Source organism: Mastigoproctus giganteus, chromosome 8 (assembly GCF_048544385.1).
Source record: "Mastigoproctus giganteus isolate SK-2022 chromosome 8, ASM4854438v1, whole genome shotgun sequence".
NCBI classification, from domain to species: Eukaryota; Metazoa; Arthropoda; class Arachnida; order Uropygi; family Thelyphonidae; genus Mastigoproctus; species Mastigoproctus giganteus.
Window position 1 is genome coordinate 140,109,826 of NC_143582.1, and position 21,989 is coordinate 140,131,814.

Here is a 21,989-nt window from a genome sequence, read left to right on the forward strand (position 1 = left end):
ACAAGAAGTAATGACATCACTGGATAGGTACACGTACTTCCATAAATCAGAGAAAAAATGTCCAACATCATCAACAGTGGTGCCGACCGGGCTAGCCGGGTGGGTAAAGTGCCTGCCTGGCAACCCAAAGGTTGCGGGTTCGAATCCCGCCTCGGGCTTGGATCAAAGTACTGCAAAAACCTTGGGAGGTGCATTATGGCCACAGAAGCCGATGCGCCAACAACTACCAAAAAAAAAAAAAAAAAAAAAAATTCAACAGTGGCATATAATTTGAGCACATAATAATTGAATAGTATGTATATGTATTCCTAATGATTATGTATTAGTTTTATTACAATTATGTTTTTATATATGTACTCTATATGCATACTGTAAATTTTCAGTTTCTTTAACATTTTCTTTTCATAAGCAGTACCTGTTTAACTATCCTATGAAAAAAATGCATATGTCAAAAATATATTTGTATTTAAGCACTGCTTGACCAATGCAGTTTTCAACTTAAACAGAAACATTCAGAATGAATTAACTGTGTAAGTTGAAGACTCGCTGTAATCCCAGATTAATGTTCCAATTGTGTAGTACCACACTCAGGGTAGCAAAGAATGGAAAAGACCTGTGGGTATTTGGGCAGTCAGGTTCTCTGAGCAGTGCACACAGCTGATGAGGTATTGATAATGGTATGCAGCAAGAGAAAGCAGGTTATTCCATTATGTAAGGTATTTTAGGTATTGCATACTAGTCTGGAAGGATGTGGATCTACTGGAATGGATGTCTGTGCAGAGAAGAGAACAAGATTAATGATAAGAACAATATGATGCTCTTATCAATGAAAGGCTTCATTTCTGCAAATTTCAGCATCTGGAAGCTAGGTACCTGTGTTGAGATGTGATTGAAGCATTTAAAGCTTTGCATGGATTGAGTAAATTTAATGTGCTGATGGAATCCTTCTTCTTGCTCAGACTACATACAAGAGGGGACATAAATTCAAATCAAGAAAGGATGGTTGTGGGATAGATGCACAGATGTTTGCCAGTGGGTAGTTTTCTAGAAGCAACCTCTATCTGATAGTGTAGAAGTGGGTATTTTCAGTACATTTGAGGAAGAACTAGTCAAACTATCAGAATGGGATAGACAAGTGATATGGAGAGTTTTTTTTTTTTTTGGCTAATGCTGTATAAGCTTGCTGTCTGCCACTAGAAGGTTTTTACTGATACAAATACTAAAATTTTACTTAAAAATAAAAATGTGTGTTAGATTCTACAGAAAAAGTTAAAAAAAAAAAAAAAAAAATCTAGAATTACAGTTAAAATTTGTCTATATTTAGGAAGCTAGAAAAAATTTCAGATTTTTAATCATTATTTTGGAACTATATCTGTTAAGTGCAGTGTTATCACTGCAGGTTTAAAGTTGAATCATTAAAAATCTGCCAGTTATTATTTCTTTGTCTGTCTATCCAAATGTAATAACTCAAATCCCAATGGACTAATTTTTATAAATTTCATATTTTGTTCCTTGAGTACAATTAGAAATCCGGAAAACTTTGTATTTATTTATTATTTTTTTCCTGTAATTATCACATAGGTTATATACACTGGGTGATCACTGAATTATGACCACCTACCTAATACTTCGTAGGTCCTCCTTTTGCCCTCAGTACAGGATGATCACTGAATTATGACCACCTACCTAATACGTCGTAGGTCCTCCTTTTGCCCTCAGTACAGCAGCAGCTATCCGATGTGGCATTGATTCAACAAGATGTCAGAAGTGTTCGGGAGGTATGACCAACCAAGCTGTGTGTAATGCAGTCAGCTGTGGAGGTGATTGGTGTATCCAGATGCCTGATATGCCTTTCCATAGTGTCCCACAAGTGCTCTATGGGATTGATATCGCGGGAGTTCGGAAGCAAATCAATATGCTGGAAGTCAGAACTCTGTTCCTAAAACCATTCCTGCACAACAAATGCCTGATGGCTTGGCACATTGTCATCTTGGAAGACATCATCACCATTTGGGAAAAAGTGTAACATAGCGGGGGATGTACACAGTCAGAAAGCAGTTGATGATAGTGGAGACCACTGATACGTTGTTCACCAGCGGTCCAAGTTCCTGCCAGTGAAACATGCCCCACATCATGCAACTGCCTCCACCGGCCTGCAATTTTGATGCCATGCATGATGGATCAAGAGCCCCATGTTGTTGACGCCAAATCCGTACATGACCATTCACGCTGTGGAGTAAATAACTTGACTCAACCGACCTGCACACTTTATTCCAGTCTTCTAACGTCCAACTTGCATGTTCTTTGCACTAGGTGAGTCTTTTACGCTGATGAACCTTGGTTACGAGAGGATGCCATAGGGGTTGCTGCTGGTATAGCCCATACGTGCAAGCATGTGACGCATGGTCACGCCAGATATTGTTCTGGATTGGCCCATGTTGTATTGGGTAGTGAACCCTTGAACAGTGCTATGCTTGTTCGCCTGTACGAATCGTTGGACCCGGCGCTCACCTCTAACATCAACCTTTTGCTGACCTTTGCAGTTTTGCCGGAGGTCGTTGTTTCACCGTTTTGAAGCCAATTCTGGTACACTTTAACTACGGCAGCTCTCGAACACCCCACCAGTTCAGCCGTTTGGTAAATCAAGGCACCAGCTCGCACCAGAACCCACAATCTGTCCTTTATCAAAGTCCGATAACTCCTTCCTTTTACCCATCACGCTCGGAATTTTACTACCTACTGAACCACTGACACCTTATCTATGCTATGTAGGTCGACTAACTCTGCACTCCCATACCTCATGTGGTCAATGGGTCGCATTCAGTTTTCATAGGGGTGGTCATAATTTAGTGATCACTCAATGTATATTTACATATACACCATATATTGTAGATGAAGCACTAAATACTATGTTTATTGTTATGTTTGCATTTCGCGTGCTATTGATTGTAAAGTATTACAAAATGTGTAGTGAATATTCATCGGGAATATTCATATATAATGAATATAATATATTCATTATATATTATTATTTAATCATTTACTAATTAATTGGTAATAAGATAATTTTTATTTACTAATGCCTTCAGTTAACGTAATAAAAATCTAATGCATGTGGGATGTAATATGCTGCAACATTAACTAATATGTGTTTATACATTTACCAGTAACTATGTGCCAGCTTATGAAGATATCAGTTATTGCAAGTATTTCTATAATAATAAATGTGCTAAAATAGCCCTCAGCAACAGTATAGTGGATTTGTCACACTTCACTCATTTGGAGAGGTCTGTTCACAAATTATAGGAATTCATAAAGGCCTCAAGTCAGGGATATAGTCAGCCAATCTGATGTGGAAGGAGTAAGGTTTTTTTTTTTCTCTTTTGAATTATTCTAGGTTTTTAAGACCACACAACATGCCAATTGGCTTGTAAACACACATAATAAAACTGCCATTTTTATACGATGACAGGCTGCAAGTTTTGTTAGTAGTATTGATGTTCCATATCATGATTTTGCAAATGAGCAATGAACCAATATCAGATTTTGTTTTAAACTGGGAAAATCTGCAACAGAAATGTATGAAATGTTAAACACTGTTTATGGTGATGAAATGTTAAGTCATATCAGCAGTTCAAAGATGGATGTGAGGATGTTTGCAATGACCCAAGAAGTGGGAGTTTATCAACCTCTCAATATGAGGACAGAGTTGCAAAAGCTCAGAAAATTGTGGCAAGAGATCATTTGACCATCAAAAATGATTGTCAAATGAGCTGATGAGTTGGATATGAATAAGGAGATGATTTGTCAAATTCTGCAGGAAGATTTAGGGAAAAAGGTCTGCAAAATATGCACAACACAGCACAGCCTCAGTGATGAGCAGAAGCAATGAAATGTCATCATGCAAAGACTTCATCCAGACTTGTCAAGACAACCTAATTTTCTCGACTGTATTGTCACCTGAGATAAGTGCTTCAGTACAATCCAAAAATGAATTGCAGTAGACTACAAAAAAATCATTAAGGCCCAAAAAGTTTAGTTTACAGAATTCCAGGACCAAGATGGTGCTGATCATGTTTCTTGACATTCAGGGTATGATTTGCAAGGAATTTGTACAGATAGGGAGAAAAACAATGCTACATTCTAGGTGCTTCAAAGACAATTTAAATGCATTTCTTGGTGAGGCTGCAATTTCAGAGAAGAAGGCAGCTGGTTCTTGCTGCATGACAATGTCCCCCCCCCACCTATTCCACAATTGTTGTGAATACATTTTTAATGAAACATGGCATTGTACATATCAGCCATCCACCCGACTCTCCTGATCTAGTAACAGCAGACTTTTTACTCTCTCCCAAGATGAGAACTGCCCTCAAAACAAAGAGATTTCGGGTTGTTGAGGACATAAAAAAAAAATGTAACTGCTGAATGGAAAATCATACTTCACACTAGATGATTACTTTGAATAAACTATTTTTGAGCTCATTTACTTTGTGTTCTTTTTTTTTGCAACCTCGTACATATACACTGATGTTCAGAGAAAGTGCAGGCGCCTCCGTAGCCAGGTGGGCAGGAGCAGCAGTGCGTAGCATACACTTCTTGATTAGACTGGGGTTCGAGCCTGTGATCACCAAATACGGAGGATGCGGAAAGGTCAGGGAATGACCACCGCATATCCCCGGAGCAATATGGCCTTAGTTGCTAATGCTCCTAAAAACCAAATAAACAAACAAACAACAAAAGAGAAAGTGCATCACCCCTTAAAATTGTAATTGTTGTCCGAATAACGTAAGTATATGGAAATATTTTTTTACAGATTGCATCAGATAAGATTGACACGCGTAGTTGATGGTGTAATATTGCATCAGCTATTATTTTCAACTATATAAGCATGCTCTGTAAGAGTTACAGTCATTCCTTGCTTGTGTTAGGATGGCGAGTTAGGTGCAGTTGACACCACGAAATAAGACTGCTATTGTTGCTTTACATTAGCATTAGCGGAGGCATATGATGAAAGAAAGCAAGCTTATGCAGCATCAGACAAAAAGAGAAAAAAAACACACACACTTCCACTTCACCCCTCCGTTCGTTCAAAATACCTGTCCAGCTAAGCCTTAAATTTATTTAGGCTACCAACTTCCACAACAAGGGATGGAAGTCTGTTCCACCAACCAACTACCTACTTCTTCCTGTCATATTGCTTATAGGGTGTCTTGAAATCAATCAACAGTGAGTAGATTTCTTTCCAAACTCAAGAATACTGGTTCTGCTGTTAGGGAAGAAGGAACTGGACGCAAACAAGTCAAACTACGCCAAAACATGACTGCATTTTGAAGTGCTTATGCCTTAAAAACCGTAAAGCTTCTTTGTCTGAGCTGAAAAGTGAATGGGAAGAACATACAGGAGTGGCAGCAAGTGCAGTAACAGTCAGAAGACGCCTCTTCAAAAATGGGCTTGTAGCCTGTCATTAGCATTAGTAGAGGCATTTGATGCAAGAAAGCAAGCTTATGCAGCATCAGCCAAAAAAAAAAAAAAAAAAAAAACCACTTCCACTTCACCCCTCTGTTTGTTCGTTCAAAATACCTGTCCAGCTGAGCCTTAAACTTATTTAGGCTATCAACCTCCACTACAAGGGATGGAAATCTGTTCCACCAACCAACCACCCGCTGGCTAAAGGCAAATTTCCGCACGTCTATCCTACATCTGTCTTTCCTCAATTTGAATTTATGCCCTCTCAGGTGATTATTCTGAGCTAGAGGAAGAATCCCATCAGCATTGAGCATGCTCAAACCATTCAAGCCTTTATACACCTCTATCAGATCACCTCGCTGGTGCCTAGTCTCCAGACACTGTAATTTGCAAAACTTAAGCCTTTCTTCGTAAGAGCACCCCTTTGTTCCATTCACTAATCTTGTTGCCCTTCTCTGTACTCGTTCCAGCAGCTCTACATACTTCTTGAAATGAGGCCTCCTGACCATTGCCTTATACAATGGAATAATCACCTCCTTATCCCTGCTGGAAAAATTCCTGTATATCATTGACAATACTCCATGAGCTACTCTTGCAGCCTGTCTGCACTGCTCAGAGAACTTCATATCTTCCTGCACAACCACCCCCAAGTCCCTTTCATTCTCTACCACTGTCAGTGTAGTACATTGCTCTGGGGTTGCTGTTTCCCATGTGTAGTACTTTACATTTGTCAAAGTTAAACTTCATTTGCCACCTCTCAGCCCATCTGCTCAACCTTTCCAGATCCTGTTGCAGCAGCATAGTGTCAGTAGTGTCCTTGACAACCCTGCCAACCTTTGTATCGTCTGCAAACTTGGACATTAAGCTTGATATACCATCATCAATATCATTTATAAATACAGAAAACAATAATGGACCCAACACTGAGCCCTGAGGGACTCCACTAATAACATTAGTCCACGATGAGCAGTGTCCATTGATTACCACTCTCTGTCTTCTCCCCCTCAACCACCCCTTTATCCATAGCAGCAATTTGCCTCCAATGTCACACTGCTCCAATTTGTGTAGCAGTCTTCCATGTGCAACAGTATCAAAAGCCTTTCTAAGATCCAAGTATATAATAACAAAGCTATTCCCTGCATCCAGTTCTTTTGTGACTGCATCATAATATCCAATCAAATTGGTCAGGCAAGACTTCCCCTTAACAAAACCATGCTGTGTCCGAGCTATAACTGAAGTCTTGTCTAAATGATCCTGCAGTGCTTCTTTAACCAGTACCTCCATTAATTTTCCTGGAACAGAAGTTAAGCTCACAGGTTTATAATTACTTGTGCAGCCTTTGATCCTCCTTTGTGAATTGGGGTCACATTTGCACATTTCCAGTCTATGGGTACCTCCCCTGAGTCCAAGGAAGCTCTCATAATTATGGCTAAGGGTTTGCTTACTTCCTTTGCTGCCTCCTTTAATATAACTGGATAGATCCCATCCGCCCCGGGTGCCTTTCTTGTGTTTATCTTCAACAGTTTCTCCTCCACTTTACTCCCAGTTATTTCAAGATTCTGTAGCTTACTGCTAGAGTTGAATACACCTCTGGCATTCCCCTCGCTGAATAACTCCTCATGTGTGAATGTCGATGCAAAATATTCATTTAGTTTGTTAGCTACCTGAGCAGGGTCATCAACAGTTGACCCATCAATATCAAGTGGACCAATCTGATTCATCCCCTTCCTTCTAGAGTTTACATAAGTAAAGAACTCTTTGCTGTTTTTCTTTGCATCCCTTGCCAAGGATTTCTCGTAATCTGCCTTCGCCTGCCTAACCTCCTTTGTAACTTGGTTGCATATCAACTTGTATCTATCATAGCATTCTGTGTCATGTGTTAATTTGTAAGTATCCCATGCATTTTTCTTCTCTGCCATATGCCTCATTAGTTCATCTGACATCCATTTTGGCCTAAACCTTGAACAATATTTCTTAGTTGGTATGTAAAGCCTAGTAGCTTCCAAGATTAATTCTTTGAATGCTTCCCATTTTGAATTTGCTGTTGGTAACATCATCAGTTGGTCCCACTGTATAGAATTTAAATACTGTCTCAGTCCATCATAGTCGCCTTTACGGAAGCAATAACCCTTCCCTTTACCCCTAATGGTAGTTACCTCTTTGAGTAAATCCCACTTCAGCACACTGTGATCACTGCCACCTAGTGGTTCATTTATCTGCAGATTCTTAATGCATGAAGAATCACTGCTGATAATCAAATCAAGAGTATTACTCCCTCTAGTTGCCTCCCGAACATGCAGAAGAAGCCCCTCCTCACACAAAAAATGAAAAGAGGTCCAATTAATTTGGTGTAAGGAGCATGTCAAATGGGCCCTGAGCAGTGGAAGTCAGTTATTTTCTCGGATGAGAAAAAATTCAACCTGCATGGCTCTGATGGGAGACAAACAATTGGCAGTAGATATGGTGAAGAATTCCATCGAGACTGTACGGTATCTACAGTGAAATTCCCTACCAGCAAAATGATATGGGGGTGCATTTCGTATAGCGGAGTAGGTCACCTGCAGTTTATAAAAGGTTCCGTAAATGCCAGTGGATACCTGGCTATATTGGAAGGCAAATTGCTGCCAACCATTAGAGACCGTTTCAATCTGCCAAGTAACTGCATCTTTCAGCATGACTGCTCCTTGTCATTGGGAAAAAAGTGTAAGTAGGCAGGTCTGTAGTTACTTTAGCTTCATTTCTGCATTAGAGGTTCAACAGTAATGTGTTTATATTTGTTACAGGTGAAAAATTGGTTGGAAGAACGGTCCATTACAACTGTTAGCTAGCCAGAAAACAGCCTGGACTTGAATCCTATAGAGACCTGTTGGCATCATGTGGAATCTGCAGTTGCCAGAAAGAAACCAAAGACCCTTTTTGAACTTCAGGAAGCCATAATTCATGTTTGGAACCACAAACTATCAGTTGACTATCTTCAGAAAATGATCTTGTCAGTGCCACACAGTGTGCTGCTGTCATCAGGGCCAGATTCGGTTAAACTACACATTAGTTTCTACTTGGTGAACTTTTCATTTTGTTTTCCATTTAAAATGATAAACTGAAGCAAATTGAGGGCTTCTAATATCATTTCAGCCATAATTGTCGTATTTATCAAAATTTTTCTATAAAGGTTGCAAATGCTCATTTTGGAATATTTTGAGAGCACCTGTCAAAAATTACTTAGCTTTGCCTTAGCTATTAATAAATATCTTTTGTTTATATTTCTATTTGTGATGCTAGTCATTAATGTAACATGCAAAAAAGGGTTAGAAATGTGAAATTCCTAGGTGATGCACTTTCTTTGAACACCAGTATATACACTGGTGTGCAAAACTTAAGGACCAACTTAAGGACTATTTCTAAAGGTTACAATCACAAAATCTTTACTTTACGTACTCTTTACTGATGAGAGTAGATTCAGTCTCAGCAGCAATTCTGGATGTCAGCTGATCTGGCGAGAGCTTGGCACACGGTATCACCCCGTAAACATCACTGAAAGGGATCGATATGGCGGTCGAGGTGTTCTCATCTGGGGAGGCTTTATCTTGGATGGATGTACACAACTCCAGATACTGGAGGGCAGTACTGTAACCGGTGCACGCTACTGTATTGAGGTAATCCTTCCCCATGTGCGTCTGTTCCGAGGTGCCATTAGCCCCGAGTTTGTGTTTAGGGATGATAACGCCACACCCCATCACACTGCAACTGTTGATATGCTTTTGGAAAGTGAGGAGACTGTTCATATGGATTGGCCTGTCCATTTTACCGATCTGAATCCCATCAAACACATGGGATGCTGTGGGGAGATGCTTAGCGGCATGTCCACACCCACCAGAAAATGCTCATCAGCTGAAGATGGTGCTGACAGAGGAATGGATGATGTTACCACAAGAACTTATTAACAACATTGTTCTGATTATGGACAGGAGTGGCCATATCTCCTACTGAGAACCACCTCTTCTCTTTGTTTCATCTTTGGCAGTAATGCATCTATATCATGGTAGCCAGTGCTAAGTTGCCATTTTTGAATCAAGTCGCTCTGTACCGTTTTGTTTCCATTGTTGTGTCGGTGTTGTTTCCTTCATCATTTCTGTACCTCACAAGGTTCCTTTGGTATGCTTTACCCATATTTAGGCCACTCCTATGAGAAGCTATAGGTGAAAACCTGACTGGTCCTTAAATTTTGCATACCAGTGTATATATACACACACACAAGGTGTGGCAATAATATGCCTTGTCCAGAAAAATTATGTACTTCAAATACTTATGAAGTTTCATGCAGTTTCAATAACAGTACCTGAAGTCAAAAAAGTCGTGTGAATGAGAAGAGATGATCAAAATCAGTCACTGTGCAGTCATCAAATATTTAGGTATAAAGGGACTAACGACAAAGGTATTTCATGAGGGTATGGTTACAATATTGTAGGAGGATGTCTCTTCCTATTCCATGATTAAGAAATGGGCAGCAGAATTTAAATGTAGTGCAACATCCATCACTCCAGAAGTTGTTGACAGTAGGTCTAGCAAATTTCGTTGCAAGGTCTGTGACAGGGATGAGATGTAGGTCTATAACTTTCAGCAAGAGCCAAAGGACAAGTCCAAACAGTATAAACACACCTCCAAAGAAAGCCAAGGTAATCCCTTCTGTTGGTAAGGTGATGGCATTGGTTTCTTGGGATTCTGATGGAGTATTGTTAGTGGTTTACTTTCAAAAAGGCCAGATGGTTATAGGGGCATATTACACAGACCTTGTGAGGCACTGGTGTGAAAACAAAGACAACTACACTGTGTGAGTGCGGTTTTGAAATTTTGGATCATCTGACATATTCACCAAATCTAGCACCAATGGACTTTCATCTATTTCCTTTGCTGCTGGAATCAGTGTATTGCAGCACCATTGACAAAAGTATATTTACTCCATGTTGAAAAATAACAAAATAAAAAAAGTAACCAAACTTCTCAAATAACCCTTCATACTTAGGCTCCAAACTTTTATATTATGTAATTCTGTTGAAGTATAATAATATTAGAAGTGTTTTTATTGTCTATAAACTATAAATTTAACAATAGGAACATGATTTTATAAAGTAAGTTTAAAGTTACACTATACATAAGTGTATAGTATAACATAGCAGCAAAGCAAACAGCTCAAAATGGTGGGAATGCTTTGGAATGAATGTTCAAAGGTCAATGTTAAAAAAAAGTCACGAGTTAGGGTTAACTTTGAAAATGCCTGCAATTCTGCCCAGATAAGATAGGAGGGAGTATGTGATGAGAACCTTGTCAATAAATTCGGCCCTGGAGAGATTGTGCAAGGCACGTTGGGTAGAATTTAGTTGGCAATGTTAGTTGGGTCGGAAAATGCTAGATTGGGGAGATTCACAGACTAAAAGATTAACGGTAGCTGCAGGCAGAGGCGAAAGTGATTCTTGCACTGCTTCTATTGTAATGAGCAGCAGTTGCTGGGGGCTTGAAAAGCTGCTGCTGCTGGGAGTCATGGAACAAGTAAATACATGGGCTGTGTTAGGGTAACTAAGAGTCAGAACAGGTGCATGTATGCCTGCATGTACACCAATGCTAGAAGTATAGTAAATAAATTTGATGAATTTTAAGTGCTGATCAAGGCATAAAAGGCAGATATTGTTGGGATATCAGAGATGTGGTGTAACACAGATATAAGCAGTGCAGTGCAGAATTGGAATTTGGGGAGTACAATATGTACAGAAAGGGTAAGAAGGGAGGAGGGGTTGTCAGTTAAGAAACAAAATCTAAGGGAGTTCATCTAGTTGTCATGAGTAGACACTGCACTGGGAAAGGGAAAATGAGAGTAGGAGTGTGTTATAGGCCTAATGACTCTGATGAGTACAACGAACAATTGTGCAGAGAAATAGAGTGGCCCAGTAAATCAGAATGTCTTCTAATGGGGTATCGTAACTCTCCAGATATTGACTGGAACTTGTGGATTGGTCACTCACACTCTAGCAAGAATTTATTCTTTTGTGAATTTATTTTGTGAATATTCTTTTGTGAATTTATTGGAGGATTGTTTTCTACAGCAACATGTTCAAGGGGCCAACCAGAGGGAGTAATACTCATCTGATTATCAGCAGTGATTATTCATGCATTATGAATTTGCAGATAAAGGAACAACTTGATGACAGTGATCAGAGTGTACTGATCTGGGATTTACATAAAGATATAACTACCATCAAGGGTAAAGGGAACTACAGTGGTCTCAGACAGTTTTTAAATTCTATACAGTGGAATCAAATGATGATGTTAAAAACAGAATTCTAAATGAGAAGCCTTAAAGGAATTAATCTTGGAAGCTACTAAGCTTTTCAAACCAACTAAGAAGTACTGTTCAAGATTTAGACCTAAATGGATGTCAGATGAACTAATGAGGCTCATTGCAGAGAAGAAAATGGGATGCATATAAATTATCGGGTGACACAGAAGCCTATGGCAGATAAAAGCTAGTCTGTAATCAAGTCAGGTTAGGCAAGCGAAAACTGATTACGAGAAATCCTTGGCAAAGGATGCAAAGAAAAACAAATACTTCTTTACTAATGTAAACTCTAGAATGAAGGGGATGGATCAGGTTGGTCCACTTGATGTTGCTGGTTTGACTGTTGATAATCCTGCTCAGATAGCTGACAAAATGAATGAATATTTTGCATCTATATTTACATGCGAGTAATTCTGTAAGGAAGGGGAGAACAGAATGATATATCTTCATCGATATCATTAATAAATACACAAAACAACAATGGGCCCAGCACTGACCCTGGGGCTGGTTGACTAATAACATTATTCAACGTAGAGCAGCAGTGTCCATTTCTTACTACTCTCTGCCATCTTCCACTCTACCATCCCTTTATCCATTGCAACAACTTGCCCTTAATGCCATACCGCTCCAGTTTGTACAGCAGTCTTCCATGTGCAGGCCTCCGGAGCGGGAGTGCAGTAGCACACGCTCTTTGAGTAGACCGGGGTTCAAGCCCCTCACTGCTGAATACGGTTGATCTGCCAACCCGAAGTGGACCAGTGTGGCAGATTATGGTCCATTTTCCTTCAGCATGAATTGTTGAGGAGGCTTCCATCCTGCAGTGGATGATAATGGCTGCACTTTACCTTTATCAATGGGTATCAAAAGCTTTCCTGAAATCCAAGTATATAATATCAAAATTATTTTTTGCATTCAGTTCCTCTGTGACCACATTGTAGTATCAATCAGATTGGTCAGACAAGACTTCCCCCTTAACAAACCCATGCTGTGTCTGAACAGCATGGGTTTGTTAAGGGTTAATGTCACTGCAGTCTTGTCTAGGTGATCCTGCATCACTTCTTTAACCAGTGACTCCATTATTTTCCCCGAACAGAAGTTAAACTAACAGGTCTATAATTATTTGTGTCACCCTTTGAAACCCCCTTTGTGAATTGGGGATACATTTGCACATCTCTAGTCCATGGGGACCTCCCCTGAATCTAAAGATGCTCTCATAATTATGGGCTAAGGATTTGCTTGCTTCTCTTCCTGCCTCCTTCAATGTAACTGGATAGATTCCATCTGCCCCAAGTGCCTTTTTTTATGTTTAACTTCAACAATTTCTCCTTCACTTTGCTCAACATCATGTGGACCAATCTGATTCATCCCCTTCCTTCTAGAGTTTGCATAAGTAAAAAACTCTTTGTTGTTTTTCTTTGCATCATTTGCCAAGGATTTCTCATAATCAGCCTTTGCTTGCTTAAACTCCTTTGTGACTTGATTTTAGACTAGCTTATATCTGCTGCAGGCTTTTGTGTCGGCTGATAATTTATATGGATTCCATGCATTTTCTTCTCTGCCACGAGCCTCATTTATTCATCTGACGTCCATTTAGGCTTGAACAGTATTTCTTAGTTGGTATTAAAAGCCCAGTAGCCTCCAAGTTTAATGCACTGTTTTTAACATGATCAATTGATCCCACTGTATAGATTTCAAAAATTGCCTGAGACCACTGTAGTCACCTTTATGAAAACAAAAACCTTTCCCTTTACCCTTGATGGTAGTTACATCTTTAAATAAATCCCACATTAGTAGACTGTGATCACTTCCATCTAGTGTTTCCTTTATCTGCAAATTCCTAATGCATGTGTCATCACTGCTGATAATCAGATCAAAAAGAGTAATATGGTTGCCCCTTCAAACACGTAGAAAACAATCCTCCAATAAATCCACAAAAGTCTTGGTGGAGTGCGAGTGACCAATCCACAAGTTCCAGTCAATATCTGGAAAGTTAAAATCCCTCATTAGAAGACATTCTGATTTACTGGCCCACTCTTTCTCTGCACAATTGTTCATTGTACTCATCAGAGTCATTAGGCCTATAGCACACTCATACTCTCCTTTTGCCTTTCCCAGTGTTTGTCACACCAAACTGACTCAACATTGCACTGTCCACCCATGTCAACTGGGTGCACTTTGTTAGATTTTATGTGTCTTAAATAACAGCATAACCTCTCCTCCCTTCCTGTACACATTGTACTCCTCAAATTCCACTTCTGCATTGCTTATATCTGTGTGACACCAATTGTGATATTTTTACAATATCTGCCTTTGATGTTTGGACCAACACCTCAGATTCATCAAATTTATTTACCAAATTCCTAGTATTGGTGTACACAGAAGTATACATGCACCTGTTCCTATTTTTGGCTACCCTAACATAGCCCATGTTTTTTTTTTTTTTTTTTTGTTCCATGATGAATCCCAGCAGCTCTTGAAGCCCCCAGCAACTTGCTCTCTAGGCTGCTGCTTATTACAATAGAAGCAGTACAAGAATCGCTTTCGCCTCTGCCTACGGCTACTGTGAATCTTTTAGTCTGTTAATTCCCCAAAAGCTAGCAGTTTTCCGACCCACCTAACACAGTCTCAATAGCATCATTAAATATTCTTGCAACCTTTCTATGTGTATCCCACCCCTGTAGAAGCAGTCTCTCCTGTTAGCAAGTGCAGACCACAATTAAAAAAAATTCTACCCCATTATCCTTGCACAATCTCTCCAGGGCCAAATTGCTTGACAAGGCTCTCATCATATACTCCCTCCTGTCGTGTCTTGGCAAAAGTGCAGAAATTCAACCGTAACTCACGACTTTTTTTTCATCATTGACATATACTTGTTAAGCATATCTGAAGATCTCTTACTCTTATGGTCATTAATGCCAACTTTTACAACAATATCACCTTTTGAGCCCTTAAGAGATATCTGCTGTACAGCATCATCAACTTTTGCCGCTGGCAGACGTACCCTGGTCCTGTTCCACCTATCCTTTTTGCATAATGTACCAATGAGCCAAAGTATTATGACCAGAGAGTCATTATGCAAATTGAAGCAACTGCGGGTGAACTGCACGTGCACAGGTTGATACATGGTAAAAAAAAAACACCTGATACTGAGCTCCATTAATCAGTGTTACTCTTGTTCTTCAGATGGGAAAGGCAGCAGACTTAAGCGAGTTTGACAAAGGCCAGATGACTGGGTCAGAGCATACCTGAAAACGGCACGGCACGGCATGGCTGATGGGATGCTCATGGTCAGCTTTGGTTAGTACCTACCGAAAGTGGTCCGAGGAGGGGAGAACCCACGAACCGCCCACGAGGTGTTTGACGACCACGGCTGATCGATGCTTGAGGTGAGCGAATGCTCTGCTGGATGGTATGTGGCAACAGAAGTGTGATTGTAGCGCAACTATCCGGTAACTGGAATGCTGGTGATGGGAGTAATGATGTGTCACAACACACAGTACATCGAACCCTGCTGAAATAAATGGGGCTGCATAGCTGCAGGCAGCTCCGAGTACTCATGCTAACCATGGCTCACCAGTGACAGTGTCTACAATGAGCACGCAAGCATCGAAACTGGACCTTGAGTGATTGGAAGATGGTTGTCTGGTCCGATGAATCACGTTTCCTGTTGCACCACGTGGTCGGCTAGGTACGTCTGCGTCGTTTACCTGGGGAAATGATGGTGCCTGAATGTACCGTGGGACGAAAACAAGCCGCTGGCAGTGTCATGCCTTGGAAGATGTTCTGCTGGGATACGTCGGGTCTAGTCATCCATATGCCGGTCACTCTAATGTCTACCACCCATCTCTAGGTTGCTGCTCATTACAATAGAAGCAGTGCAAGAATCGCTTTCGCCTCTGCCTGAGCAGGTACACCCTTTTATGGCAATGGTTTTCCCGTCTGGTAGTGCCATCTTTTAGCAGGATAATGCACTATGCCACCCTGCTCGGATTGGTTGAGACTGGTTCACGAAACATGAGGAAGACTTCCAGGTATTGCCCTGGCCTCCAAATTTCCCAGACATAAATCCCATCGAGCATTTGTGGTTTGTGTTGGAACAGCAACTCTGATCTGCAGCATCTCAGCCATGGACCTTACAGTAGTTATAGGATCTGCTGGTTACGTGTTGGTACCAGATATCACAAGACACATTTAGAAATCTTGTAGCATCTATGCCTCGCCGGGTATGAGCTGGTTTGGCTGCACGTGGAGGACCAACATCATATTATGTAGGTGGTCATAATGTTTTGCCTCATCGGTATATATACCCCGTCTCCCTGACAATAGAATCACTACAGTAACTAATTCCTATGGGACCAGCGCATTCTACCTTGGAGATTGCCATTGTGTTGCCTGATGCACAGGAGTGAGTTCTGGCATTGAGTTAGGCAGCTGAGAGCTTGATGAGCCCCTCTTATTAATTTCCCCGAGGGCATCCACCCTACACCTCAAACTCTCATAGACACCCATCAGAATGCTGGAGCCTAAATTCTTCACAGTCTCTGCACCGAGCACAAACAAAGACATCCTCTTTGGCTAGATCATGTCCTGTTCTAGATAGGTCCGCAAACATTTCACATTTCACGCATTTTTTTTAGATTGTGAGGTGTTAAAGAATCCCTGAGCGACAGCACTCTGGGTAATCTGTGAGCATTGTTTTGCTGCTCTAGTCTAGGTTATGATTGCATTTAAGTACAATTTAATTGACAATGAAATTTAAAAAGATTAATAAATTTCAGTGATTAAGACTAAGCTAACAGATTTCTAATACAGTGCTACGTTTCGCTATCTAGTTTGGGATATACGTTGTATTGTCTAACAATAGCTGCAAGTTATGAATGGTAAATCTACAGACATTAACTTTCTATATAAACCAAGGAGCTTGACTATGACTATACTTAGAAAATTTAATATAACAATTAAGCCAATAAAATGGTTAAATATAATTAAAAACTTAGCGTTCATTTGAGCTGCAAAATCTTGTCCAACACATGGATTGGATATCCTTACTGATATGCTATATAAGTTTGCTTTCTTAAATCATATGCCTCAACTAATGCCAAGGGCAGTTCTTCTATGAATGATGGTTTTATAATGTGCATTATGTGTTGCTTTTTTATGGAACAATTTATAACAGGACAAGATAAAGTCAAAGGGGATGCCCTCATGTTTTCTTAAGGCAAAGAATGGAGAGATTAAGTGCAAATTCAGCATTCTGATAGGTGAGTATAACAGCTAAAAAAACAGGTGTAATGTTCTTGAAAGAATTAAAATGAGGGATCCATCAAGCACTCAGCTGCTGAACTTAATACTTAAGCCTACACTCAGACATCACATAAGATTCCCTAAAGCTAAAATGTGCTGGGTCACATAAATATCTATCATCAGTGACTATTTTCAGAGTCACTGATAATAGCTACTTGTGAAAAAAGGATAGGGGAATAGGACCGGATATGTCTGCCAGTAGCAAAAGTTATTGATACTGTAGAATGATTATCACCTTTTGAGGGCACTAAGGTTTGTATAACTTTCCACTACTGACTAGAAATTTTATTTTCTTTGCAGTTATGAGGTAATTTGAAAAAAAAAAAAAAAAAAAGGCATGAGTGGCTTTTTTTTCCAACATTAATTCATAACATAGTTGATAGTTTTGAAATTATCCGGAAAGGATAACGAGACATTTAAATAGTATTGGCAAACATATATGGTAAAGAAGTATAGTAAAGTTCAGGTTGTGATTTCTTTATGCTTTCTTTATTCATTCTAAGTATATAATCTAAATGGTCTTACTAGATTTTGATATATTGGTGAAGGTAAAGAAAGCCTGCACAAAAAGCACGCAAAAGTTCGATGAAATTTACCGGTAAAAGTACTTTGCCTTAATGGCATTTGTATTGTACACAAATGTGTACAATACAAGTGGAGATTGAAACCCTCCCAAAGTGGAGGGGGTAACCTGACCTTTTTTCTTTAGAATCACTGGTGGACTAGTGGATAAATTGTTTATTAAGAAAAAGAAAAAAAAAAAGGGGGCAAAGGAAGCCCACACGAGAAGCATGGCAAACTTCCAAAAGGTTTACCGGTGAAACTACGTTAAGAAAATTTTTTACGACGCCAGAACTTCCAATATGACTCTGTTCGTGATTCAGTTGGTTAATTCAATTAGTGATTCTAAAGAAAAAAAGTCAGGTTATCTCCCCCACTTCGGGAGGGTTTCAAGCTCCCATGGGATTCAACTTCTACTCCAGACTGATAACACCCACCATCTGTTTACCGAGCGAGCAACAATACAAATGCTGTTACGGCAAAGTACTTTTACCGGTAAATTTCATCGACCTTTTGCGTGCTTCTCGTGCAGGCGTTCTTTACCTTAGCCGATATATTCCCAGATGACAAACTGATTTACAAAAATAAATAAATAAATCATTATTTCATTGAGTTTTCTATAACCAAATATGTTACTTAATGTTACTTTTGAGACTTGGCAAGGTTTATAACTGAAGCACAGGATTACTATTAGTGGCAAATGATGTAAGGAAGTAAGCTTATATAGCTTCAGCCAAAAAAAAAACACTACTTATCCCATACCTCACCACCAAACACCTCTAATCATTCCCTATATTTATTCAAAAAACCCATTTCACATCGGATGGAAATTTTTTTTTTTTTTTTTCAAACAGTCAATTCAACCTCTAGGCTGAAAGCAAATTTTCACACAGCTATGGGTAACTGTCCTTCAACGTACATTTATGTCCCCTTACATAAGAAAGAGCACTGAGTGGAATGTCTGTGTTGTTAAGATTATTTTATTTTGTTATATAGTCAGTCCTCGTATAGCACGATAGTTGTTTGTTTGTTTGTTATTTGGTTTTTAGGAGCATTAGCAACTAAGGCCATATTGCTCCACACGATAGTTGTGTTCCTAGAAATCCTCGTGCAATGCAAAATTGTGCAATATAAACAACAGGCCCTATGGGAAAAATAGGGTTAGGCGCCGACCACCCAAGATTTGAACACATTTGTAACCAAAACATTACCAAACATAATAAATAATCGTAATAAAATACGTAAGTATTTTATTACGACTATTACGTAATAAAATATTGCTAATGCTTTTGTAAACAAACTTGTCTTTTGTTTGATTTTCTATACAAACAGATGACAGCCGTTCCATCTCTTCCAATTCTTTGTGTCTTAATCTAATGGATTTTAATTACACTTTGAGTTGTTCCTGCTATGAAAGTTGTTTTTATTTTCTCTGCATTCTTTGTAATTCTCGGCGTTGCCTCATTTAGGTCTGTAGCACGTGCAATATCACATGGTCTTTCATTTCGCCCAAAGCGTTTCACAATTCCATATTTTTTCTCTATCGACAGAGGCGGACTGGCCATAAGCCTTACCGGGGAAACCACGGTGGGCCGGAGGCCGGTGTGATTTTGGCCATAAACCATAGTATGAGGCCACTATAAATTTTCCCGGGGAAGAATTTTTGACCCAGTCCGCCTCTGTTTATCAATATTGCTTTTCTTTTTCTCTCTGAATCTGCAGTGTCTTCACCAGGATGCTTCCTTTTCACACCTTTTAAGTATTTCACTCATTTTTAGGGAATAAAGCACAATTACAAAACGAGGAGGCACGCTTGATACACATAAACAAAGCTGCGTGCGTGTAGCAACTGAATAAACAACACCGTAAAGGCAGCGATACACTATTAACACCTCACATTTTACTAAAGCACATTTCTAGGGGTTACTATCATAAAACAATAAAAACAATTTCCAGTTGCGTTTCTGCTAGTGGAACCTGTTATAAACTGGTAGTAAACTCGATCTAATTGCATTTGCAATTATACCGATAGTTGGAATTGTGTTGGTTTTTACGTTATTATGGTGAAATGTGTTTCCCCTTCACTGATATAAAAAACATAAATACATTTTCAGAATCTTCTCTTCATTCCTATTGTGTTGCATTCGGTTGGGGTGATTCTGCGTTCGACTGCCATTTCTTGTAAACACAAAGGCAAATCATGCATAAGCAAATTCGGTTCGTGTTATATAAGATATCTTTCACCTATTTATAAATCGTGTATGATCGAATTCGTGTAGTGTAAACACGTGCTATACTAGCACTGACTGTATTATTATTTATTCTCCTATATTAAAGCATTTCCTTCTGTCTTTTTTTTTTTTTTCATGTTTTCATTTCCCTTTCTTTTTCTCTTTCTGCTTTGATACAGGAAAATAAAGTTAGTAGCATGAATGTGGAAATTTTATTATTTTTTAAAATGTTGTAAATCATGTGCAAGTCGTTTTTGATACTTTCTTTCCTTTCAGTTCTTTTGAACTCTAAAACCTCTTGTGTTTATACTGTAGTAAATGAAATTCTTTTCAAGAACATTTTCCCCATAATATTTAAGAAATCTTCAATTAATAGGTTCACACCCCTGCATACCATTAGTTTTTGCACATGTAGCATTGGGTAAAGAATGAACAGTCCAAATAATCACAAAATATGTTATCTTTGGAAGCAATATTATTAAATGTCTCACTAGAACAAAATTTAAGCTTATTATTCAGGTGTTATTATAGTAGGAACTTGAAATTGTCTTACCTGTTCTTCATAAAGCTTCAACTTTCTGTAATGGAAAGAGAATTGTTGTAATATCTGTGTTCATATATATCTACAGTTTCTAGAAAACAATGGATCAAAACAGTGAATGTTCAAGAATGCCAAAAGGAGGATTAAAATACTGGTCAGTCCAGAGCAACTTTTTAGTTTATGCTTCAACTTGGGGGGCGTATGAACCAGCATGAGCAGAACAGGTAAAGAACATGGCTCATGGCTGATCAGGAATTGGGTTTTCACCATACTCAGAAAACACAACACCATATGTATGTGGCAAAATGATGCAATACAACGTGCCACCTAAATTATCAACTTAAACTGCCCAGTTCCACAACATTTTTTTTTTTTTTTTTTTTTTTGTAGTCACAAAGAAGCTAGATGCAAAAAATAATTAATAAAATAACATTGTAGTTGCTAATCTGGTGAGTATGGGCTTGGCACACCCAGGGTCTTGAGTGGGATATCATCATTCTGAGTAATTACTCACTTTGCCCTTTGAACCCTCTTTGTGAATAGGAGCAATATTTGCATCTCTAGTGTGAGAAAAATCACTTGAATTCAAGGATACTCTCCTTATTATAAGCTAAAGGTTTGCTTAATTCTTTTGAAATATTTCATAGTTTATCTTCTAGCTTCCTATCAGTTATTATAAAGTGATTTTATCCCCAATCAGTGTGACATCTGATGACTCTATCTCTAAAAACTTAACACGTGAATGTAGATGCAAAAATGAATATTAACTGTTGACATTTATACCATTCATATCCAGTGGACCCATCTGATTCATCCCTTTCCTTTTATTGTTAACATACACAAAGAAATTCTTGCTGCTTTTCTTCACATTCTTAGCATTTGTATTCTTCTCATAATTTGTTTTAGTGTGCCTAACTCCCTGGGTAATTTAATTATGCAGTAGTTTATACTTACTATATGCTTTGGTGTTACCTGAAAATTTATGATAATCCCATGAATTTTTCTTCCCCCCCCAGTCTCATCAGTTCATCTGACATTAATTTAGGTCTAATCAATGAATAGTATCTCTCAGTTAATATTAAAAGGATAGTTTCTATGATTACCTCTCTCATTTGGCATTTGCTACAAACATTGGTTGGTTCCACTGAAAAGAATTTCAAAACTGTGTATGGCTGTTGTAAACACTTTTGAGGAAATCAAGTCCCTCCACTTTATGCTTGATGGTAATATTTTTAAATAAATCCTGCATCAGTACACTGATCATCACTACCATCTTTGGGTTCCTTTACCTGTAAATTCTTAGTACATGTAGAATCACTGTTAATAATTAGGCCAAGAGTACTTCACTTTTTTGTGGCCCCTCTAACATTAGAGAAATAATTATTAAATAAATCCAGAAAATTTTGGCTGCTAAGAAATCAGCCAACCCACAAGTTCCAATCACCACCCATAAACTTAAAATTTTTCATGATAAGACATTCTAATTTATTTACCCATTCCATGCTATATAGTTTTTTTTCCTCTCTCATTGCTATCATTTGGCTCATTTTTGTTTTCC

The 21,989-nt window shown here is 38.9% G+C and overlaps 1 protein-coding gene across 1 annotated transcript in view; it reads right to left on the minus strand.

Annotated features, from left to right (window-relative positions):
• The window catches only part of Cad87A (cadherin 87A), a 778,434-nt gene that overhangs the window by 15,948 nt on the left and 740,497 nt on the right, over positions 1–21,989 (minus strand). Inside the window, exon 43 of the mRNA XM_090378948.1 lies at positions 20,444–20,468. Coding sequence (XP_090235074.1) covers positions 20,444–20,468 — 25 coding nt within the window. The remainder of the gene's footprint in view (positions 1–20,443; positions 20,469–21,989) is intronic.